General features: G+C 41.0%; 1 protein-coding gene across 2 annotated transcripts in view; it reads right to left on the reverse strand.

The window, feature by feature from the left end:
* The window catches only part of STAT4 (signal transducer and activator of transcription 4), a 98842-nt gene extending 93297 nt beyond the window's left edge, over positions 1–5545 (reverse strand). The window contains exons 1-3 of one of the 2 annotated variants that reach the window (XM_037162946.2): positions 5455–5545; positions 2869–2997; positions 1408–1552 (exon numbers count right to left, since the gene is read on the reverse strand). In XM_037162946.2, the coding sequence (XP_037018841.1) occupies positions 1408–1552; positions 2869–2996 (273 nt within the window). In that variant the 5' untranslated portion in view covers position 2997; positions 5455–5545. Of the gene's footprint in view, positions 1–1407; positions 1553–2868; positions 2998–5454 lie in introns of those variants that run through there. The other variant, XM_037162947.2, reaches the window with a different exon arrangement.
* Between the last annotated feature and the right edge of the window lie 20609 nt (positions 5546–26154).

The following is a 26154-nucleotide window of genomic DNA, read 5'->3' on the forward strand; positions in this document are numbered from 1 at the left end:
CATACAGTCTCTGTTACAACTACTCAGCTCTGTGGCTGGAGTGCAGCAGCAGCGCTGGGCGGTGTGTCACGAAAGGAGCATGGCTGCGTTCCGCCACAGCAGAGACAGTTCAACTTCACATCGTTCTTGTGTTACAAATGTGTTTTTATCATATTTGTTTGCTGATTTATTTTTATTTTTTCAATCACTTTAAAATGTGAAACCCATTCTCAGTTATGGGCCACACAAAAGCAGGCAGGGGCCACCTTTTTCTTGTAGGAAGCCGTTCAGGTTTATTGATGAGGGCATTAAGCTAATGAAGTCAAGGTTAAATGTCTCATCTCCAAAGCAGATTGTTTGCTTCATGCTGTGAAAGATCCTGTTTTGTTGGCAACAAGCTATTTTTCTAGCCCGTGCTGAAGTATCTCATAAATGTGTAGGGAGTTACAAGGGCAAAGTTGGCTCAGTGCAATTCGAGCCATAATAAGAAAAAACGATCTATAGATCTATATGTCCCTTTCACAAATGCCAGAAACTTCAAACACATTTCTTTTATAGTCTAGGCAAATTTTTCTAAAAATATATTCAGTGTAGTTTGGGATACTAAGAATGCCTCACTGAGAAATGGCGCATGCACTTTTCCTGTTATCCAATACATTGTATAGGCACCCAGTAAACATTACAGATGTTCCTGTTCAGAGTTTGTTGTGTTAGCACCTCTGGGTTAGCTTACTATTGGCCCCCTTAATTATTTAGATCCCTGACTCACTTCATCCATTCATTCATCCTTTAGTCAATAAATATTACACATCTACTGTAAGTTCAGCTTTGTGGTGGATGCTGGGAATTCCAAACTGAATATTAATGTCTCTGCTTCAAGGAACTCACAGTTTGAGGGAAAAGACAAACACAGAAATAACACTAATGTAGAATACAGTAAATGCATGGATAACTTGTTCAGGTGCTTCAGGAACACAGCGATGGTTTTGCTTGTGTGAATCTTTGGAACGGGAGGCTAGAGATTTGCACCAAATCTGGAAATCACATGCGACCATGGCGCCTCCATGTATGCATGAAAACAACACTAACTTGACATTGTAACACAAGAGACAAAGGCGAGGGAGGACTGGGGGTTAGCCGTGTCTTTCAAATCCCTGTGCCGGCAACGTCAAATTTGGTCACCAGGTAGTCACATGTAAATCACACATGCCCTCTCTACTAACAGTGCATTTTAGATTCAAAATTTCATAAAAAAACAAACATTGAGTCCTGAAATAAAATTGAACACAATTTAAAATGGTAAGAGAATTCAGACTTTATCCTATTAAATCTGGTTTGAAAATAACATAGAAGTACATATTTGACTTTTTAAAATGAATTTAGGACTTAAAAACCCAAATACTTGGAAAAAGTAGAATGCATTCTCACCTGAAGGACTTTCCTAATTCTTTTCAGATTGTGAATCAAGAGCAAGTTTTTCTCTTTGGAGACTCGACCTAACTGGTCATCCAGTTGTCCTAACAAGTTCTGAAGGAGAATTGTTGCCATGGTTTCATGGTTAGAAGCCGCCTCCCTAAAAAACAAGTGTTATCACACAGCAGGAAACAACGAAGTAAAATGTCTACCTTGCTACCATACTAATTTTAAAGTGATAAATTTATTCCATGGTGATAAGCACTTAAAGATTTTTAAAAATTAGATTGTATACAGGAAAAGACACTCAACATCACTAATCATTAGGGAAGTGCAAATCAAAACACAAGGCATCACTACCTCATATATAATAGGATGTGATTATGGAAAACACAAAATAAGCATTGGTGAACATATGCAGAAAATGGGTCCCTTTTGCATGGCTGGGGGAATGTAAAATGGTGCAGCCACTATGGAAAACAAGATGAAGAATCCTCTAGAGATAAATATAGGATCACACACAGCAATTCTTCTTCTGGATGAATACCCCAAAGAACCAAAAGCAGTGACTTGAACAGATACTTGCAGACCAATGTTCATAGCAGCTTAATTCACAATAGCCCTAAGGTAGAGATATCTCCAATGTCTATTGACAGATGGAGCTATCTCCATAAACAACATGTGACATAGAAAATTATTCAACCTTAAAAAGTAAGGACATTTGAATACATGGTATATGAATAAATCATGAAGAAATGTGCTAAAGGAAATCAGTTGGTCACAAAAGGACATACATTGTGGGCTTACATGAGATACCTAAAGTAGTGACATTTACAGAGACATTAAACAGAATGGTGGTTGCCAGGGGCTGGGGTGCAGAGAACAAGGATTTACTGTGTAATGAGTACAAAGTTTCAGTTCAAAAGGACAGAAAAGTTCTGGAGATGGATGGTGGTGATGAAGGTACACAACGTGAATATACTTGATGCCATTAAACTATATCCCAGAAATAGTTAAAATGATACATTTTATGTGTTACTATAATAAAAAAAATCAGACAACAGTGTAAAGCAAAAATAAAAAAATTAAGTGGCACAAGGTAAGTAGAGCTTTAAAGAATGTTTGTAAAATATGCTGAGAAAAATATATTCATTTACATTCATTCTGTGATAGAGAATTGATGTTAACAATAGATTTACCTCATGGCTTTTTAATATTTAGAAAATTATTGGAGTTTTCACTCAGAAAAACAAAGCATTACCACCACTAAGTTTTCATCTATAGTGGATGAAACTGGAAAGAACAATGATTTTTCTCCTTTGAAAAAGTATTCCAAAACTTTGAAAAAGTTGGTCTATCTGAAGAGAATGCACCTATTGAGTGAAAAGCAAACCATAAAATAAATCCACACTGGTGGAATATAAAAAGCGTTTGTGAATCAACCTCCAGGAGAAATACAATAATGTTTGATCTCACCAGTCCTGATTTTCAATCCACTGGGCCAGCAGATGTCGGATTTCCATAGGAAAGTTGTCATCATAGAATTGATCTACTTGCTCCAGAAATTTGATTTCTAACTGTTGGACTTGATTCCACTGAGACATGCTATAAAAAAGGGGGGCAGAATTAGAGTTAAAAAATAATGCTAATGACTGTGGTACGTATAATTCTATTCTTAGATTTCAATAAAGACAATGTTGTCTGTTAACTAACGGAAGAAAAATTATTTATCTTTTAGAGCCAGTCAAGTAAAAGAGAAGATGCTTTCAATTCAAAGGTAAAGCAATTATAAACTTTTCTGTAATTCATCCCAAGCGAAGGGAACAGGATTCTCCCTCTGGCCCCAAACCACCTCCTCTTTGCTCTAACAGAAACTCCTGTCTGACCTTCTCCAGGAAGCTTCCACCCCCCTCAACACCCCACTCCCTGCCCCGCCTCCATCTGCCTACACCAACCTGTCTTCTCAACAAGTTCCTTCCCTATCCCTTGCTCCCTCTATATTAGTAGACTTTAAGCAACTTAAAGGCAAATAGCATGTTCAATTATGCCTTCTAGGACCCTCTTAAGGCTTTTTATGTGAAGAATACCCAATAAAAGCTTCTTTTATATGCAATTGCCCAATTCTTTTGTCTTCATTTCAGATTTGTCTGACTTCTAGATTGAGCCTTATGTTTCTAGACTCCTGGTCTAATTCCATCTTGGCTTCATGAAGAGTTGCATGCACATATTTTTGTAATTCTTTCAGTTCAAAACATCTATGAACCAGTGGATATTTTCATTTATCTCTGTGCTGATCCACTGTGGCTGGGTAAAGCTTTTGACATTTACTTTTAATTGGTCTCTGGTCTGGTGTACTCTGGTTAAACCCTCAAGTTACTTGAAGACGAAACCACACTTGATGCACATTTGACAACCTGTCATAAAACAAAAGTTATGTGTTTCCCCCACATAACCCTACTCTGGCCAATTTAGAAGCTTTAGACATATTTCCTAACCCAGGGAAATTAATATGAGGTCTCCTTGAAGTTACAGTATTTTACTGTTTCAAAAGCCAAATTTTTATTATTTTGTTAGCAATTCTAGATTAAAGGAAAAAGTTTTATAGGATTAATCACCATCGTATTACTATCTATCTTGTAGGTAAGTTAAAGTTTACTTTTGCTTGAAGAACATTTATAATTAATTTAATGTATTTCATATATATTTTTTCAAGTTTCAAATGAAACCATTTTGTGGCACCTTTTCCTGATTTAAATGTGTAGAAGAGAATTATTGCCAATGTTTTGCTTTAAAAAAAGCAACTGGGAAAAAACAAGATTTCATTTGTATATAACTTTATATTTATGAAGACTTTTACACATGACAAGTCTAGGCATACTGTAAGTGCCCAGCTACAGTGCTTGTTAAATAAAGGAGTGGCCCTCCTAATGTTGTGAACAGGGCAGGTCTTACCCCAACTTTAAACATGAAAAACATCTGAGGGTGAGAAATGAATGCTGCCCAAGACGCACAGCTTTATGAACTGACCAGAGGTCTCCTGACACCAGACATCTCTCCTTCCAGACACTGGGCATGTATGTGCCCCACACAGACCTGGAATGTTTACTCTCATGCTACTATCAACATCGTCCTGCTACATCCCACCAATTTAGTCTAGTCAATGACGAGAGAGAACATGAGCAGGAAACAGCATTACAACTGTAATTGGTACCATTGTTAAATCTGCTATGATTTGAATCTGTTTTCTAACAAAGCATTAACTGAACTGAATTTATCCTAAAGTTAGAACCTCAGAGATCACTCTTAGAACCTCAGTCCACCTTCCAGAGGGCTGAACTCAGCGCTGGAAAAGGGAAGGATAAGGTACATATTCGCAGGGCAGCCTTCTCTGCTGCCACCTCTGGGAAACCTCCAGACATTCTTCAACACCTTTCTTCGCTTTCACTCTCCAAAGAGCTGGTTCCTCCATCCCACCGAAACTATGGAACATTTCTTCTGAAAACCGAGTGTCTTTGAATGCCTGACCCTAGAAGATCTATATAAAGGGGCATTTTGTTCCATTATCAGGGAGCTAATTGTGCCTTGTTGGCTCTGTGACCCAGAGCTTGCAAAGCAGATGAGCTGCCCTAAAATATCACTTGCTCTCATCAAAGCCACAATCACTGATTATCTCAGCGGTGGGCTTTTTTTTTTCTGAAACCCAGATATGCAATCTAATGCAAGACATTGTAGCTCACAGAGGCTGGCTAAGCAAGTGAAGAGGGTCTCACTCTCAGCACCTGGCGAGGACACACCTCCGTATCAGCCACAACTGTCCCACCCACTGTTCAGATTCCGCGGAGACCGGCCGGAGTCTCCGCCCGAGAGACCTCCACAGCAGCACATCTTTAAATCATGGAGTCGGACACCTCGTTTTAAAATCACTCATCCTCAAACAAGTTAAAATGAAGTAACTGTCAAAACACCAAGTAAACAGCAAAGCCTCAGCAGCCCCTCGAGTGAGCATTTCCTGGCCTGTGCTTCTCTAATGAAGAAACACGAAGTTGTGGTCTGCTCACTTACCTGGCTCCCTCAGCCCAGGTCCCAGCTGTGCTCAAGTCCAAAGCCAGAATCACCCTTCACTGTCACTGGGGCAAAGGCGCTGACACCGTCCTCAATAGGGGATTTGCATTTCTCCTCCCACTTGAGGCTTTCCTGTGCGTCAGTGTTAGCGTCTATGGGACTTTACTTGGGTCGGTTCCCACCCACTCTCTGTTCTAGAAATGCTAAAAAGCAGAAAGAGTCGTGGTGAAGCCCTTTTACAGGGCACCCCTCTCCTTTCCTCCCCATCAGTCACCTGCCACTGCAGGTGTCTGGTGAGGAGGTGGGAGGGTGTGCGGGGGCTACACACTCTCATTTTCTTCAGTGGTTTCCTCAGCCAGTCCAAGACCCCGTGCAGGGTGACTTACCTGGAGCTAAATTCCTGGCGTCCTGGCTTCTTCCTTCCAGGCTCCACTCACCCTGGAGCCAGCTCCTGGGATGGAAGGGGATGGGTAGCCAGGATCAAAGTACCAAACTCATTCATCAACGCCACCTTGCTCCAGTCCAGCAGGGTCTGCTCCCTGGGAAGAGGACAGCCTCACCCAAAGTCAAGGGCCAGCTCCTGTGCAGGCTACTGAAACCTGCCCCGCTGGCCCCGCATCCTCCTGCCCACCCCAGGGGCCTCGTGCCTGGTTGCTGTGGTATATGCCCTTTTCCCTCTGCGATTCGCGCCTGTTCTGGAATCACAGAGCAAGAGAGCCTTGGTGTCGTCTGGTTCTCACTCCTCCTCCAGATCTCAAGAGACTGAGGCCCAGAGAGGTGACCGGAGTTTCTCAATGAGTTGGCTGCTGAGCCTGGATAAGAGCCCAGGTGTTTCAACTGCCTCCTTAGTGGTCTTTCATTTCATCTCCTCAGAACCAGACAGTTAAACCCCTGACACACAGCAAGAGTTCCATAAATGTTCATAAAAATAGAGACAAAAATAAAGGAAGATGGACTGAAAGAGGCAGACAGAATAGCTCAGTCTGCTTCCACAGCCACCCAGAGCAATGGTACATGAAGGAAGGACTGTTTCATGACTCACCCCGACCTGTCACCATGCCTCTGGATTCTCCTCCTCTGCCAGGGGACATTACTATCAGGTGCTTTTCTTCCCTGAGAATAATAAGTTCATCAACCCCAAAGGCACACTCTGGCCAGGTAGGCTTGGTCCTGGCGGCTTGCACTCTGGGTGTTTTCCAGGAGCTTAGGTTGCTGTGTCCCCATGTGAAGAAAATACCTAATTCAGACCGTTCCATTACCTGCGTGGAAAAGTCTGGTTTTCTTTCGGGAAGCAGTCACTGTCTATAGAAAAAAGACCAATTCTTGGCACTCCAAGTTCTGTACAATTTGGTTCCTAGCGACCCAGGACACTTCTGTCCCCTACAGGAGCCCCTGACCCCATGCAGACCAGCCTTCTCTGCTTCCTAGATTATTAACCTCTCCTAGTTCAGTACCAGCGTTTCCTTCATCTGCAGTTTCATCCTCTAATTTGCCTCCTTGTTGAAACCATGTTTCTCAGGGAAGATTTCACCGATGACTGCCCCCTGCCCCCCCCCCCGCCCCCAGCAACTCTTCCCTGCTCCGAGTTTTCATCACACTTCCCATCCAAACTGGCACTGTTCAAAAAGAAAGAAAATACATGCCACATGTGTTTAGGTGTTCTAGTCACCACACTGAACAAGGGCAAGGTGGAATTAATTTTAGTGTTATAAATAACCCAATACATACAGAATATTGACATTTCGGCATATAATCAATATACGTAATTACTGTGATACTTTCACTCCTTATTTCTTACTAAAGCTCTGACGTCTGGTGCACATTTGGCACTTTCAGGACACCTCAGTTGGGACCACAGCCCCATGGGGCTAGGGGCTATCCTATTGGACAGCGCGATCCAGCCCACTCATTTAGCACTTTTCACTTCCTGCCTCGTTGTTAGTCACGCTGGTTTTGCACCTCTTTGTCACCATTGTATTCCACTGTTAAGTGTCTGCTGTACGAAGCAGAGAGCTTGCTCCCTTTTTCCTTAAGAGCCTCACCTGGGGACTCCCCCTGCAGTTCTCGAACCGTTTGATCTCATGGCACCTTTACACTTTTAATAATTTTTGACAGACCTGAAGTGTTTTCTTTGGTATGTTATTATTCTGTATGGAATTTTTATTTACTGTATTAAAAATTAAATCTTAGGAGAAAATTAAAATATTTTTTCATTTAAAATGACAATCATAAAACCATATGTGATAAAATAAACAATTCGTACGAAAAACAAGTATATTTTCCATCACACAGAAAATTAGTGATTTACATCTTTGAAAATCTCTTTAATCTTTGCAATCTCTTGCAAGCAGGCAGCTGGATTCTTATATCTGCTTCTGCCTCTGATCTGTTGCAAAATACTCTTTTGGCTGAAGTATTTGAAGAAAATCTGGATTCACACAGATACGTAATTGGAAAAGGGAGGAGCTCCATGGCCTTTTTGGATACTGTGGCTATCCTTCTTAGATGCCACAGCAAAATTCCACAAGCGGTAGTTCCTTGGGGGTTATTCGCACTGTGGAATGTGAAGTCATGTCAACACACTATATATACAGCACTGTCGCCAAATCCACTGGCGTATCTTGTGTTTGGAATGAAACTTTCAGCCACGCACGAATATCATACTTTGGTCACTTGGAAAACGCTGCTCCGCTGAATTAGGCAGATCTTTAAAGGCCAACACACATTATCACACATTATCAGAAAATCACATTAGTTCATATCACCAGTGATCTCATTAGAAAAGCATTTTAAGCATTGGGAAGCTGTTAAGCTCATAGAGAAGAAACAAGTTCTCCAAATTTAAATTTTGCTTGCAAGTTCCAATTTCATTCTTGGAAAGAGGCAATGCCAATTGTTTTCCTTGAAGAGAGAGTCTCACTTTGTTCATTTTCAGAAAAATGTCTTTCAAATACCCACGTCTGAATAACCATAGTTTGTCAGTTGCTCTTTCAAGTAAAAATGGTGTTCTGTAAAGAAAAGTGGCCAGTAAGGTGGGCAACTCAATCACCCACGTGTTCTCCTTGAGACCATCATCATACGCCAGCAAATTCACTTCCGTTTCATCGCATAGAGTATTAAGGAGAGATGTACTCAAGGTCTGAGATTTAATAAAAATAATTTTCACACATCATTGAAAACATTCTTTAAAAAAAGATTTTATTCATTTTAGTTTTAGAGAGGGGAAGGGGGAATAAAGAGAGGGAAACATCAATATGTGGTTGCCTCTTGAGCATCCCCTACTGGGGACCTGGTCTGCAACCCAGTCATGTGCTCTGACTGGGAATCGAACCAGCCACCCTTTGGTTTGCAGACCAGAGCTCAATACACTGAGCCACATCAGGCAAAGCCATTGAAAACATTCTTACGTCAAACTGGTGTTTTAAAAGTTTTAAGTCTGTGGTGCTAAAGAATAAAATGACTATAGGATAATTTGGCACCAGCCCCTTAATTCATGCTACGGCACCATCATTACCCACCATTGCTTTGGTACTCTCATAGCCAATGTCAACAAAATAAAAAGGCAGAACAGTATTATTATAAAAATAATGATAACTTCTCGGACTCCCTGTAAAGGTCTTAGGGACCACCCCCAGGGATCCACAGACAATACTTCCGAAATCTCCGCTCTGTCCACCATATCCTACCTATTGTAGTCAGTTTACCCAGAGGGATGTATCATGAGGAACTCTCAACCCAAATGAGCACTTTTTTTCTCGGTACAAGTGTCCACCTTAAACCTTGGTCTCCCTTCCCATTTCATGAACTGAGCCAGGCTTCTAAGAAATGGTATCTCTCTGTCTGCTTTGCTTCTTCTTCTTAAAACCAAGTCTACATAGCTACAGGCCTGCCTTGACTTCAGGAATCCCTCAGAGAAAAAGAGAGGGAAAAAATACAAAGCAAAACCAAACAAAGAAAAAATATCCTGAAGTGAAATCCTCTTAAGTTTCCTGAACTCAGAGGCCACCACAGATTCCTTATTCCCCTGCCATTTATCCATTAATGGCTTTAGTTATGAATCCTACTCCCCCCCCCTTTTTTTTTACTTCGTCTCAAGACAGAAATCTCAGGTTATGGACTTGCAGAAAAACAGATTCTAGTTCTGATTTCATCACTTTAAAGCTACTTAACCCAAGTCCCAAACTTTCTGTAAAAATGGGGATATTATATCCCACATGAAATTGCTAGAAGATGCAAAAATCAAATGTAAGGAATGAGATAAGGGAAATGCTCAATAAGAACTGTTATAAATAGAATAATAATAAGCAAGTTGTGAGGAACTTTGAAAGTTCCTAGGTTAATCTTCCCTCCTCCTTCATTAGATAGAAGGGATTTCGAATGGAGATGAAGAGAGTTCAGGTGAGGTAGACAGTTCCATACCTGCAAATCACAGACAGAGAGGATGCAAAGTCAATTCTTCTGACTGTGCTTTTCCCACTCTGCTAAGCAGAGCTGCTGACTTGGGAGGCAGTGAGAGAGGAAGAGGGGGATGTCACATTCCCTGCTGCTGGTTGTGAACCAGCTCTACCTTCTCCCAATTCTTCCACAAAGAATGTAAATGCTTGTTGGTTTTTATGTTTGTGATAGCACCTTATCTTTCCTGTCCAAGCTTCCTCTATTAAGTGTCCAGAGGAAGTTGGGGGAGTTGGAGCTGGATGCTGGACAGACAGAATGTGTACATACAGAAAGATGCACTGAATTTCATGGTAGCATATGCTAATACCAAATGAGTGGTACAGAAAGGCTTATTGGGACAAAACAGTCTCGGGTGGGTCTTACCATCTCATCCATGTGCAGATCCTCAAGCTCCATCAAAATAGGGACAATGCCTTGTACCACGAGGGTTGGTTTTGTAATTTCTATCCTGTTAACATTTCTGAAATCTAGTTCCCAATGACAGTGCTCCCTCTACTGACACCTCAGAAGTATTACAACTTCCAAATCAGCATTTTAAAAAAATTTATTTATTTATCTTTAGAGGGGAAGAGAAGGAGAGAGAGAGAGAGAATATCAGTATATGGTTGCCTCTCGTGGGTCCCTTGCTGAGAACTGGCCTGCAACCCAGGCAATGTGCCCTGATTGGGAATCAAACTGCGATCCTCTGGTTCACAGGCCTGCGCTCAATCCACTGAGCCAAACCAGCCAGGGCAGTATTCTTTCTTATTACAGCACTTTTCAGCTCTAACTCCACGCTGCACAAGGTGCCTTGAACTTCGCATGCATTGCTTTACCTAATCCTCACAACACACCATAAGATTAAGTATCATTGCCTCCAGTTGCCAGACAAGATAATAGGTTTAATGAGGCTAGAAGACCTAGCCAATGTTAATCAGACATTAAGAGGCAGATCACAGATTCAAATTCAGGATGGTCTGACTCCAGAAATGATGCTTGAAACCATTCAGCTTTACTAAAAAATCTTATCTTCTCATATAAGAAAAGCAGTAGCCCTGGCTGGTGTGGCTCAATGGATTGAGTGCTGGCCTGCTCACCAAAGGATCGTTGGTTTGATTCCCAGTCAGGGCACATGACTGGGTTGCAGACCAGGTCCCCAGTAGGGGGTGCTCAAGAGGCAACCACACTTTGATGTTTCTCTCCCTTTCTTTCTCCTCCCTTCCCCCTCCTCTAAACATAAATAAATAAAATCTTTAAAAAATTAAAAATGAAAAGCAATAAATTGCTCAGTGAGCTATGGAAGAAGTTTAAGAATATAAATTTGAATTCCAAAATAGAGAGGCTAACCAATATAGTCTATTGGTTGGTTAGAGATGTTACATACTCATATAATGCTCTGCTTCTCCAGCCTTCCCTTGGAGCACGTGAACAATTAGCCATGCATTTAAAAGTCCTCAGTATATCATGATGCCAACATGGGTTCCAAAACATTTAGCAAAGTATGTGGTTCTATAACATCTTGTTGTATTTTACATAAGATGATTGTTTTTGCTGAGTCACAAATTAGAAAATAAGATTTGATAGCAGGCTAGGATATTTGAATTGCAGCCTCCTCCAAAAAAATTCTAGTTTCCTGGTCAGTTAAATAGCCCTCAACTGCCCTATTCTATTTTAGGTATTTTTCATGTTGTTCCTACTCTCTGAACTGAATAAAGGGTTAGGATTATATACTATTTTTCTTTGTTCTTCAGTATTCAGCTCAGTGTCTTGCATAAAGCAGATGTTCAACTGACCTAACCAGGTAGCTCAGTTGGTTGGAGCATCAACCCCATACGCCAAAGTTGTGGGTTTGATCCCTGGTCAGGACACGTACAAGAAGCAACCAATGAATGCATAAATAAGTAGAACAACAAATCAATATGTTTCACTCTCTCTTCTCCTCTCTGTCTGAAAAGTTAGTGAACTTATTAAAAATTAGAAAAAAAGAAATATTTACTGCAAGACGGAGTAGCTGATAGAGAGCTTTGTCACCATAGTCTGTCCTGGAAATGGCTCTTTCTGGTGACTTGCCTTGCCCAAGCCCTTCATTCCCACCAACCTTGTCACTATGTTTGGTGATTATAATAACATCTCACATTTATAAGTTTATATATAACTATATAAATTGATATAATGATTTAATATGTATAAATAATTATATATTTGAATTTCTCTCTTTTCTTGTTTTTCAAATATTTTTAGGGAGAGAATTCTTTGTTGAGAAAAAGGTATTGGTTAAGGTACTGGAGTTGGTAGGAGAAAGTGAAAAAAACAGCTGAAGGGCTCCATTTAAAAAAAAAGCTGGAAGAGTGGAGCAGATAGAGAAAAGAAGGAAGGAAGGAAGAAGATACAAAAGGAGTTGACGAGGGAGAAAGAATGGGACAGAGAGAAATAAACAGGGCACAAATTTTGTCCCCAAGCAGGTGTCAGTGAAAAATTTCTAGTAGTGGGTCTAATAAGCCATTTCTAATGATATATATCAAGTTGGTTTTTGTTTGTTTGTTTGTTTGTTTGTTTGACTCTGTTGCATACCTCCTCTATCTACCCAGGCTTCGTGAATGACAATATGGTGTTTCTTGAAGAAAATGAAAAAAGGAGTATTAAGAGGCAGTATGGTTTATCTTTCCATTTGTCTACATTTTCTTTGATTTCTTTCATTTGTGTTTTGTATATAAATCCTACAAATTTTGGTAGTTTTATGCCAAGTTACCTCTCTTTATGGTGCAATTATAACAGGCATTTTAAAACTTCAAATTCTAGTCGTTCATTGAAATTAACTTTTATGTATTGACATTGTATTTTGTGACCTTGCTAAACTCCCCTATTAATTCTCCTAGTATTTTTATAGATTCTTTGTGATATCTACATACACAGCCATATAATCGGAATAAAGACTTTATTTCTTCCTTTCTAATCTGCATGCCTTTTATTTCTTTTTCTTGCCTTATTACACTAATTAGGACTTCCAGTGCAATGTTGAGTAGGAGTAATGAGAGAGGACGTTCTTGCGTTGCTCCTGACCTTGGGAGGAAGGTATTCAATCTCTCATCATTAAGTGTAATATTAGCTGTAAGGCTTTCATACATACCCTTTACTAGGTTAAGGAAGTTCACCTCTATTGCTAGTAAATTGAATTTAGAACTTTAGTCATAAATAAGTGTGTGATTTTGTTAAATATATCTATCTGTTGATATGACCTTATGTTTTTCTTGTTTAGTCTGTTAATATGATTAATTACATTGATTTTTATACATTAAACTAGTCTTGCATTCCTGGAATAAAGCCCACTTTGTTGGGATGCATATTCTTTGGCACATATTAGAATTGAGTTGCTTTTATTTTAAAGGGATTTTCAGCATTTATTTTCCTGAAAGATATTGGTCTGTAGCTTCCTTTTCTTGTAATGTTTCTGTTTGAATTTATTATTAGACTAATATTGGTCTCTGGGTGGGTTGAAAAGTATGTCCTCTTCTTCAATTTCCTAAGAGAGATTTCATAGCATTGACATTACTTCTTCCTCAAATGTTTGAAAGAATTTACTAATGAAGCTATCTCTGCCAGATATTTTCTCAGTGAGAACATTTTAAACTACAATTTATTTTAGATATAAGGCTATTTTGGTTACCTATTTTTCTCTTGAGTTAGCTTTGACAGTTTGTATCATTTGAAGAATTTATCCATTTCATCTAAGTTGTTGTATTTATAGGCATAAAGTTGTTCATAATATTCCATTTTTATTGTTTTAATATCTGCAGGATCTAAAGTAATACCATCTCTCTCAGTTACAATGCTGATATTTTTTATCTTATCTCATTGTTCTAGTACAATCTGACTGGTTTATCAATTTCCATATATTCTCAAAGAACACGCTTTTGGTTTCATTGATTAATATTTTATGCTCTGAAATTTATTTTGTGTATTTACATAGCCACTTCAGCTTTCTTTGGTTCGTGTTCTCATGGTACATTCTTTTCCTAATATTTTACTTTTAACTTATCTATTTACATTTGAAGTAGATTTCTTGTAGGCAGCATAATAATTAGATCTTGCTTATTTGTTCAAATTGACTGTTTCTGTCTTCATCACGTATCACAAACTTTATTGACTCTGGCTATTGGGAATATGAACTATGCCTACCTCTGTGTGAGTTCCAGAAATTGTTCCATTTGCTCATTTTTAATGTTCACCTTCTCCATCATCCCCCGACCCCTGCCAACTTTGGGTGGTTTGCCTCACACGCACTCATCAGTACTCCGCTGAAGAATCAAGGGGCACTCTGCACAGTTCCTTCTCTGGTGCTCTGCCCTTTGGCCCCTCAAACCCTCCTCTGCCTCCTCATCTCAGGGAGACTGCTGGGCCCTGAGGCCCTTCCTTCTGTGCCGCTGCCTGGAAACCTTCTCCCGAAGATCAGCCGCGGCAATCGCAGAGATCGTCTCATCTCTCCATGTCTCTCAAGGGCCATTGTCTTGCACTGCCCGTTCTCCGATGTCTGAAAACCATCGTTTCCTATATTTTTCTGGTTTTTTAAAAAAAAGTTGTTTGAAGTAAGAGGGTAAATCCATCCCTGAAAGGGTTGCTGGATTTAGCAAATCAAAACAAGACTCTCAGTTAAATTTGAGTGACAGACTCACAATGAAGAGTTTAGTACATGTGTCACTCACTTATAGTGTAAGTGTGTCTGACATTCAAATTTAATGGGGCTTCTTGGATTTTACCTGGCACCCCTAATCCCTCCTAATCTATCATGTCCAGGGCAGAAGTCCTCAGAGACTCTTTCAGGTGTTGGAGCTGTATACTTGTTTCACTCAATTCAATATGAAATATTTCCTGAGCTCTTACCTTGTGTTCATCACAATGAAAACGATTTAGGGAAGAATCTCCTCAAGGAGATACCAAATTGGCAGCAAAAACAAGATAAGCATATGAAACTCGTAAGTGCTCAGTTGAAATGCAATGCTAAACGTGAATGCCACAGGAATTCAGAAGCATTAAAGACCAAATGAGCTGTAGTAGTCAGAAAACCTGGGAGACACGGTGAACAACAGCAACAAAGTGAAGGGCAAAGGAATTGTAGTCTGGTAAGTGGAAGGACAGTGATGCTCAGCCTGCCTAAAGAAAAAGGACACTGATGCAGGACTAAGATTGGCATCTTTCTAAACAGCAACAAAAATAACCTGAACCATGGATGCTATGAGAGAGTCATGATTAACAAGGTCTATCGGTCCTTGAGCCTCTGAGATAGTTGTTCAGTTTGTTCACTGCACAAGGGTGACTGGTTGGGACAAGGGACTGAGGACTGAAATCTGAAGTGCTCTAATTCCAAGGATTGGTACCTCAGTGCAGGGCTGCATCCAGTCAAAGGAAGGGACACTTTTTTCCTAATTCTAAGTACTTATGAGACATCTAAGTTCCTGGATGGGAACATCAGTATCTTCCTTCTGAGTAGTCACAGTACAATGACTTCTGTACCTCTGACTCAGGTCCTTTACCGGAGCGTCACTATGGGGAAGGTGGGTGGAGAGGTTCCAAGATGTGTCATGCCTGAGCCTGAGGCTTCCTCTCCCACTGTGGAAAAAAGAGTGTAAAGGGACAGAATGAAGTTTGATTTTATGGTCAAAGGAAGCAAAGTGAGTGAGATGGAGCTGATAGGGTTTCAGGTGAGTATTCTGACAGAACCTTCTAAAGCTCAGCACCAGCACCCAGTGGTCTGCACGTTAGCAGAAACTCATTTAGAAAAGACTAAATGGCACTAAATCCAGGGCTGTGAACTCAAAGGCCCCGGTGGGGTGGGCAGGCTTGTAGGGAATCTTTCTTACAGGAGAAGCTGTATATCTGAATTTTTAAGAAAAAAAAAATCTCCTGAATTTCAAATGTTGGCATGATTCAAAGAATTTCACCCCACATATACCCCACAAAACACAGTGTAAACTGATACTGTTCCAACCAAATAATAGACACCTATAGGTGTAAAAGCTACTAATGTGCCCTCTCTGTTCTAAAGCACCATTTCCCAGCCCTAATTATTCTATACACTGTCTACATTATGTATGGGGGGGTCACCCCAAAAAAGGAAAAGGGGAGGACAAAGGCAAATATTCCCCTATATAACAATATGGGTGAATGTAAGTATTTTGGAAGACATGAACTTAAACAGTTGCTTTCTTTCTTTTTTCTTATTTATCAGTTTGGCCTTTAAAAAAGTGAGGCAACCAGATGTCGACTTAACTAATTGGAGCAAGAGTTTCATATTTAGTTTTATTGCTAAAAATTTCAGGCTAGGATTCCTCTCTGGAGACTGTGAAGGTGGTTATGACAAATCTTTACAGAAAAAGGCTCTAGCAGATTTTCAGCAGCTTGGAGTTTTGGGGCACAAGAATAATAAATAAATAAAATACCTCCCCCCCCAAATAATCACCTGCAATAAATACCTGATTTGTGGGAAAAAAAACTGTCAATAAAGCATAGCATTCTTTCTCCCCCACATATAGACATTACCAAGGTCTGTACAACCTGAAACCAGACTGAACAACCAAACTAGGTGCTTCCATGGGAGATGCATGTATGTCTATAGCTCAACTGGGTGTGAAAATGATGGACTAAATCTTAACAGGGAAGGGTTGCTATCTTCTTTCTCTTATGAATTGTTTCACTGCACAAATGTTTGGCTTCAGCCTCCATTGATCTTTCTATGTGAACTACCAAGTTCTCTCTTAATTTGATGCTACATTATTAGAGCAATAGAGAAAAAGTCTAACACACAATTAAGAGAACAGTTTGTAACGGAAAAGTGCTATTTTAAGGCCAGTCAGTCCCATTACACAAGTCTTTTCAATGTTCGTGGGATTGTGAAGGTTTGCTTTTCCTTAGCCAGTTTTCTGGCGAGAACATTGAATAAGCACCAGGGGGCACTATTCTCACAGGGAAAGCAACTCAGACTGGATAGAATTGGAGGCTTCTGAGTTATCTATAAAAGAGTTCCTTTCACATTTAAATGAGCTTTGTATTGTTCTCGAGGCTTTTGTCACCTGAGATTGTCTAAAGGCCTTGCCTCTGAGACATCACAAGGTAGACCCACCAACTTACTTGATCAGTGGCTGTGGGAAGTATAGTGGATAATAACACTTAATGCAGGATGGGTGGGGAGGTGCAGGTAGGGGTGGAAGTTGAGCAAAAATGAAAAAGAAAAAACTCATGGACATAGGGAAAAAACAAAACAATACATTTTACAGGATGAGTGTGAGGGAAAGGAGAATGTGGGGGAGAGGAGAGTAGGTGTGAACAAGGCTTAGGTGAAAGAATTGTGGGATTTATTCTTGGCTTTGCTTAACCTGAATACTTGAGAGGTGACATTGTCAGATTCATACCTAAGAGAGGTCTGAGCCAGGAATTTGGCCAATTTAGATTAAATTGTTGGTTTAACTTTATTTATTTAGGGTTGTTTACACAAAGTGGTAATGCCAAGAGACCAGAAAGGATCTCTTACTTCTTCATAACATCCACCAATCACCCCCTATAACACACGTGAACTGAATAAAGATGGTATACTTGCTATACAAAGGCACCTTTAAGACAAGCCCCCTGGCTGTCTCTTCCAAATAAGTTGCCACTCGTAAGTCCTTTCTTTATGGAAGTTCTAGAGTCACTACTGCTTGTTGGGTGGTTGGTTGGCTTTTCCAGAGAACTTTCTCTAATCTAATTCACTTCTCATCAGGAGAGAAGTCCTCCGCATTCATGTTCTCAGTGCTACGAGAAGTAGAAAAATCCATAAGGAAGTCACAAAGACAGAAGTCATCTTTACCAAATGTTGCTATAATGTAAATGCTTAATTAATAAAAGTCACATTCATCCTAAAAAATCCACAGTAACGGACCAAAGAGCTTTCTATTCAAATTCTCTTTTAGATGGAGTTCAGTCTACAGATTCTCTCAGGGCGGAGAAGCTTGTCATGTCCGGCCACATCAGAGGCAGCCAGTTAATCAGATGTGACAGAGTTGCATAGTGGTAACTTGTACTGTAAGTGTTTTGTCCTCTTGTCCACACTCTGCAGTACTGCCCCATTGTAAACAAGATGTCTGGCTTCCCTGGGATATCCTCTAAAAATATTTAAACTAAAACAGAAGTTGACATCAAAGGGGAAAACTGTACTCCCTGCGTCTATATTTCTAACTTCCTATGCCATTCCCAGAGAAAGCCGCTGGATGTTGCTTCATAATGATGACACTGGATTACATACAGTGGTTGGCAAAGGGAGACAAAATGATTAGATCATCCAGTCAACTCATCTTTCCAGCAAAGGGCAGAATCCCCAGATAGGGAAGCTAACGCTTCACTGAAGGCAAAGGGCCAAGTAGTGAGAAGTACACTGACTTCGTTGTCTTCTCTAGCAATACTGACAGCACCCAAAATGTTTTAGTTGGCTGCACTTATGCCCCACTTAAGTCCTTAAACAAGAGCTTCCAACACAGTGCTGCTCTCTTCTTTGGAGATAACCAGTAGAGCAACTGCTCTCTGGTGGAAGGTAATTAACTCTTGTAAATGATGCCTGCGTAAATCTCAAGGTCAGGTTACCACAGAGAACACCTTGACGAGACAAGGCTGACACAGGGAACCCGTCTCCTGTCTGGAGAGCCTTGACCTTTGCTGTACACTGTATTGTGTAAACTCTGGCTCAGAAAAGGCCATTGTTTCTGGCTTATTTACTCACTTGATTGAATTCATTCAATAGCACAGCTGAAATGTTTGGTCTCTCACCCCTAGGCTTTGGTCTATATACCGACTGAAGAGTCTACCTTGTTCCTGGGTATATTTTCTCCTCAGGTGCAAATATAGGGCTAATTCTAATTCTCACAGCAGATTTTATAATGCCTGGGAGTAAGAGACTGGAACTCTCCAGACTGGCTGCCTGATTCCCATTCCACTTCGGGCTTTGCTGTGAGGAATGCAGAAGTCTCAATCCAGGAACACTGTATTCCCCAGAGTGCCCTGGGACTCAGGGTGGGAGCCAGGATGGCCAACCACAGCAGTCAATCTGAGTCTCTGTTTTGGAGACGCTAAGGACGTGTAGGCCTGCCGCTCTCGATGGCTTCTTCCCTGTTGGAGGAGGATATTGAACAAAGCTAACACGTGTCGCTGAAGCCAGTCATAGCTGAAGCCTTGTACTCCTGAACTGCCAGTTAGCCAAGTGAATCAATTCCATTTTTTTCTTAAGTAATTTAGAGCTGAATTTCTATCTGAAGCAGCCAGTTGCAGCCTGATGGATGGAGTATTAGAATTGTACCACACTATGTACCAAAAATAAGGACAGAGATCCCCAGAATGAGAATGAGAGACTGACAATAGACTGTTTATAAAGAAGCTGCATTCAAACTCACAAGGACTATGCCTTACTTCACAGAGAACTTGCCGAATTGGTTGAAGTTTTGTAGGGTTACATCTGGTATTCTTTAACATTTCATGAAGGACTGAGAAAGTGCCAGCACACTGGGAAAAGAGCCCACATAAAATGGTTATGTAATAAAAGGGAGAAAGGTTTAATTCTGAAAATTAAAGACCCGTAAGCTCAACTTTTATAGCAAAGGAAAAATTGCCACAGTGAAAAATGTGAATGGAACAAGATATGGACTTTACATGAACAACATTTTCCCACAGACCAACCTAAGATTTTAACTTACTGGCAAATGATAGGTAAATTGTGTCCGTGGCAGAGGTGCGATCAAGCACTAAAGCTGAAACGGTCAAGACAAGATTCGGGTCTCCAGGTCCGAGCAAGAGAGGGAGAGACATCGCGCACCAGGGGGCTACAAACCAAGGGAAGTAAGATAACTGAAGATGCTGTGCCATTTTCTGTCCCTTAAAAAATCGAGTGTCCTAGCATGAGCCCGTGAAGATCATTCAGTTCCTTTGAGATGCTGTGTCCACCATTCAAAGAGCTGTCAATAGATGACTGCTTTGAACACTGTTATCTATTCGCTCTTTATTCATTCACTCTTTCACTGAACACTTATTAATACCTTGTTTATGCAATGCACCTTACCAGGTAGTAAAAACAATGAACCATGGGTTAGGTGTGTCTCCAATGAGAATAGCTGCATGGGGAAGCATTGTATTATGATCTATTCAGTAAAGATGTTTCCATTTAAAATTTTTTTCAAGGGAATGACGATTAAGATGTAACTAAGTTTTGATTAGTTTTTTCCATTACTTGAAGATTTGGTATTGGCTAGGACAAAATTTCAAAGAAGCATTAATGTCTTAAACAGCTCTTTTAATCAGAGCTGTTTGGTTATTTTGACTCCTTTTTGACTATTTTTAACTTACAGTTTCAAGTTGTCTCTACAGCCTTGTTTGCAGATTCCTGATTACATAAAGTACTTTTTTATTTATTGCTTTGTGTAGTTTCAACATACTGCTAACCTGTGCTATTTTTTATCTGCAACTTTGTTTTTGTTAGGGTCAGAAGCAAAAGAAAGCAAAACATATGGAGAGAAGACTAAGTCTTTTCACTGTTCACTTCTATTTTTACTTTCCTTATAAATCAGTAAACGTGAAAGCATGTCTCTGTAGCAGTCCCATTTTCTATGGCTTTCCATTATTATATATGTTCTTTTACAAAATAACTGATTAAAAAAAGCTCCACCTAAAGATCTCTGGCAAGATTCTGTATCTTAAATGAACTCTTAGTTTTCACTATGAACTTAATGTAAAACATCCTATTTGAATACAATTTCCTTGTGCTTACAAATAGGTGTCTACAAGATAAGTAAGAGGGTGGTTTATTTATTATTCACCTATTCAGTAAATTACTGAGAAGCAACACTGAACAATGAGCTGTAGTAAGTTAAAACCAGATGAGATGTGTGTACAGGACACATTCCTGCTGTCAAATTTGGTCCCAATTGGCCCAGACTGGTGTGACTCAGTGGGTTGGGCATTGTCCCACAAACCGACAGGTTGCTGATCGGATTCCCGGTCAGGGCTCATGCCTGAGTTGTGGGCCAGGTCCCCTGTTGCGGGTGTGTGAGAGGCAATTGTTTCATGATTCTCACACATCGATGTTTCTCTACTCTTTCTCCCTCTATCCTCCTTTTTCTAAAATTAAATACATAAAATCTGTTTTAAAAATTTGGTCCCAATTCCTGGAAGAGCCAACATACTTACAGTATTGAACATAAATACGACAACAAGGTAATTTGTAATTCATAATAGGTAATTTGAATAAACTAAGCCTGAATAGAGAAGATAAACCCTAAGGGGTAGTTAGGATTTTGATAAGTTCTAACTAACTGAGAGAAGACATTAGAGGTGACAAGAAAGGTATGAGTAAAGGCAAAAGAGACGGGAAAATACAATGTGTTCGGGGAAGGTAAAGTGAGCCCTGTTGGAAGGAGCAGAAGGTCCATATTGACAAGTAGAAGTGGGTAGAGCTGGTGAGGAGTCAGAGTGTGATGTGCTGAGTGGCAGGGCCATGAGTCTGGAGTTTCTGTGACCTTACTGGCCTTCCCTGACTTCACTCTCAGCTGCTTCAGTTCATCCTTAAAACTGTTGCCAAAGAGATCCTCCTGGAAGACAGAGTTAACATACAATTCTTCTGTCTCAGATTTCTCCGCGGATTTCAGAGAGGCGTGGGTCTCTAGGCCCCCTCCAGCAGGGACATCTATGAAACTGTTCACAAGTGAGTATGAAGACAGAGGCCCTCTCTGGCTGAGTTTGGCCTGGTGGGGTCTCCAGTGGCCCTGCCTGGCCTTGTAGGTTAAAAAAAAAAACAAACCTGTGTTTAGCCAAAGCGACAGATCTCCCAGCAACAGGCTGAGAGGTCTCCTTGGGGACTAATTGAATTCCTAGGATACTTGAACAATGGAACTGAATATTGCAGCCTCACTGAACTCAAAGCAAGCTTCACGTAACTGTCAAATTCACATTGAAAATGCATTTAATTTCAATAAAGCCACACCAATTATATTAAACTTATGTTGCTAATTTAAGTTTAATAGATTATATTTTCACTTAAATTTAATTTAACGAATTTGAGTTGTATAAGGTGGAAAGTAAAGATGAATATAGTCCTAAATAATTTTTAGCTAGTTTTATGTGTGTGCTTAAATAACATTATAATAAATATAATTTTAAAAAAACTGAATTTTACACAATTCTTTTACTTTAAAGGAGTGTGTGCATTTCCCACGTAGGGGAAAGAACATTATTCTGTTTAGCCTTAAAATCATCCCTGCAAGATAGTTACTATCCGCATATTAAAGATGAGTGGACTGCGGGTCAGAGGTTTCAAGTCCTTTTTGCAAGGTCCAACAGGAACCAAGTGGTGAAGCTGAGGTTTTAACACAGTTCTATTTGATGCCGATTTCTCGGCACACACAGGTTCAAAAGTCATCCTCAGAGACATGAGAGTGGCCTTTGTCAATTAGAGTTCTAAGACATAGAAGCAGAGAAGCACAGGGACCTACACTTATCTGTAATACCTGTGCCCGGGCTGCGTCCCTTCAGAAGGAAAGTGCAGATGATGTACGGTTTTACTGAAGGAGAGCGTTACATCTGCTGTCTTTTCAGATCTCCTCTCACCCCTTTTAGTCTAGGATCTCTCACCAGATTTCTGCTGCTCCCTAAACATCTCCATTTCAAGAGCCAAGCAGAAACAATGAGGAGTTCTTTCACGTTATTGAAGGAAATGTCTTTTAAAGTGATAAGTGCCTATTTCCCCCAAACACAAAAAGCAGACTTCAAATACTATTCCCACTGCTGCTTTTTTCTGCCCCCCAGTCTTTCAAAAACAAATAACAGCAGCAACAAAAACCAACAAAATGTGGCTCTAGTCTGCTTGAAGTCTATGCCAGGTCTGTGCTTGGTTTCCCAGGCCAAATCGGGAGATGCAGTTAGCTGGGCTATAAGCCCTTCACAACGCTGAGGAACAATGGAACAGAGAGCTTCAAAATTAAAACCATACGTTTGGTAGGAAACAGCTCCAACTGGTGCTTGATTACTAACTAGGCATTCTGCTTCCAACGTGATTTGAACAAACACAGGAAACCCCGCAGGCGTGGATGGAGAGATGTCCGCCCTTGCGGGACCAAAGAAGAGCAGCATCCGATATCGTTAGGATCCCTGTGATTCTGGACGGCAGCAGAAGCCAGGCCTCTGAGGAGGTTCTCATTGTCATGGCCTCACAGGGAGGCTTTTCTTTTCCAGGAATCCTCTCCAGAGGGAGAGGCTGTGTAGAATTTTCCTGAGTATAATGAATGTCAGCACATTCCCAGCTGGACCACATGTTCCATTCTTATCGAATGAAACTGCCCTCTCTGCCCCAGCATGTTTTTGTTCGTCGCTATGATTAATCACAAGGTCACAGCGATGTAGATTACTGAATGAATTGTACAGTCCACTCCAGATTCCAGTATGTACCTCTGGAACCTCCTCACCCTTGTGGAGAGCTCATGTGCTACCTTACAAGAATGAAGATTTTTTAAAAGTTGGCTTCCTATTAAATATGCATCCTACAAAATGCTCTGCCCAGACTAGCCTCTCTTCTTTTAGCTGGCAGAGATCTGCCCTTACCTACTCATTTTTTGTCTAATACCAAGTGACTCAAGGGGGAGTCATGCCCAAAATGAAAACTATTAGCACATAATTCAAGATTCGAAAGTATTGTTTCAGCCAATGGAGGCGACCAGGATTTGTGCAAGTCCTCAAATTGATGCTCAATAGGCCCCTGATTCATGCTTATCCACTAGAGATTTCTAAGTTAATTGCCCGAAGACATGCTATGAGCTTCCTCTAGTGAGCAAAAATCTCGTTCTGTTTGTCATCACTGTCTAAGGGAACAAAATATGCAAAATAAAAGCCAGTCATAAATTGCTTTTTTGCGTGTGCATTTCTGCATCAGAATGATTGTTTCCAGACTGATTGAACTCAGATTTCCTCCCCAAACTTTGATGGAGGTGTTAAGTGGTTCAGGTCATGGAGAAGGAGTTGATTTACATTTCCATCTTTTTCTCTTTCAAGATTGAGTTTTTCATATGGGGACATTTTCTTAGGATTCAAAGTAAAAAGGACACTAATTGTTCCTGTGTGCATCTGGGCAGGCCAACTACCCACAGGGACACATGGCTGCTGGCTCACATCTGCTCTTTCTGCATCTCAGAACTCTCAGCCCAGAAGCCTCTGGTGAGGTTTCCATGGAGCTCTGGGAAAAGTCTGTTTGGAGCCTCCAGAGGGTCTATGTATGTAAATGTGACCAAGGACGAGACACTGACTTGAGCAGAGTCAGGGTGCAGAATCCTACACGGGACAGGGCTGGCCTGCCCATCCAGTATGCCTGGGCTCTCAAATTGTTGCTCCTTCATTATCCGCAGTTTCCCTCAGTTCAGTCAATGAATCCAGGGCCCTGGGAATTCAGAGATAAATAGAAAAGAGTCCTTCTCGTTGAGGACCTCAAGGTCTATAGGGAAGGCAGGAGCTTTGAAATAAGCTAACCCTGCCTGAAGGAGGTGAAAAGGTATCACTGAGATGATTTTTGAGCTAGGTGCTGACGGCTGAGTAAGAAATTGCCTGAGAGAAAAGAAAAGACTGACTAAAGGGAAGGGCCCTGCCTGCTGTGTCAGGAGTGCAAGATAGGGAGGAAGGTAGGTGTGGCAATGAGGCAGGCAGGTTGCGCCAGATCAGCAAGGCCTGTCCTTTCATAAAACAGAGGATGAGTTGGCACGAATGGCAGCAGTGTGCTGGATGGACTGGGGCAGGAAGATTTGAGAGGGAGAAGGGTCACATATGAGGTTTGTGCCATAGTCTCAGCAAGTATTGATGAAGGCCAAACTGAAGGCACTGATAGCAGGACTGGAGAAAAAAGAGCCACATTTCAAAGGCTGAATTTTTTTGAGGGGAGTGAAACTGACAAGACTATCTGGTCTAGTTTGGGGGACTAAGCTGATGGACTAGTTCTGAAAGAGCTCTCTCTCTCTCTCTGCCTGTTTATGTCTCTTAGTCTCTCTCTTTCTGTGTGCTCCATCTCTCTGTATACCTCTATTTTCCTTCATGACACTCTGTCTCTGTCTTCGTCTCTTGCTCTTGTGTTGTCAGCTTCTCTATACACATCAGCTTCATTCTCTCTCCAATGACCAATTTCTTCACCATCCACATTTGCTCTTCTCCCTGGTAACGTCAGATCACATGTCCCTCTGACTTCCCACAGCCCTCCTTCAATCCCACGAGCTTCTGTCACTCTCCATTCCACTGCCCATGACACAATGTGCCCAATGTTCTCCATTCAGACCTCCAACAGAATCTAATTAGAGCAGCTCTTCTTTCTATGCTTGCTCAGAGATTCATTCAGCCTGGCTGCTTATCAGAATCTGAGAGACTTTAAAAGAATACCAATGCATGGGCCCACCTGGGATCACTGAGACAGAATCTTTGAGGATGGAAAGCCCAGTATGTGCATATGTCTTACAGTTCCAGTGGTGACGAATGGGACTGAAACCACTGCCATATGACAACTCATAGTTTATAGTTTACAGCAAAAATTTTGGGTCAGGTGCTCATAAATATTCTAGTGTCTGCTGGGGAGAAGGGACATGAGGCGGCAAGGAGGGTTGCACTGTGCCAGACTTGCCCATTCAGGGGTTGTGAGTAAAGAGAGGTCCTCTTAGAACTGGCCCCATGATATGTGTTTGCTGCAATAGCCTTGTGAGGGGTACATGTTACAGCAAAGACTGGCAGTACCTCCTCATGGGCTCCATAGTAGAATACGAGGAGGGGTCTCTTATCTAGAAGGGAGGAGACAGGCAGATGCTGGGGAGATGACACCTCAAGTGAACTTTGTGGGGAACACAGGTAATTAGCAGGGCGAAGAGGAGAAATAGACAGATTAGAATATCTAAAACAGTCTATGGCCATACCACCCTGAACACACCCAATCTCATCTGATCTCAGAAGCTAAGCAGGTTCGGGCCTGGTTAGTACTTGGATGGGAGAATATCTAAAACATACCCAATGATTTGGGGGCGGGATGGAATTGAGCATCCTCTGCCATCTGTTGCCTAACTCACAATAATATCTCAAAAAAACCCCTCCTTATTTATTAAATCTGGAAGTGATTTAAGCCTCCACCAGAACTTGAAGGGATGTTCAAGCCAGAATAGGGTGAACTGTGAAAGGAGGGTGAGAGATTAGAATGGAGAGTTACGCAGAGGCCCTATTGTGAAGCTTGGTGGTTCAAGTTTAGAA

This window comes from Artibeus jamaicensis, unplaced genomic scaffold, assembly GCF_021234435.1.
Source record: "Artibeus jamaicensis isolate MK-2021 breed Jamaican fruit bat unplaced genomic scaffold, CSHL_Jam_final contig_391, whole genome shotgun sequence".
Taxonomy (NCBI): domain Eukaryota; kingdom Metazoa; phylum Chordata; class Mammalia; order Chiroptera; family Phyllostomidae; genus Artibeus; species Artibeus jamaicensis.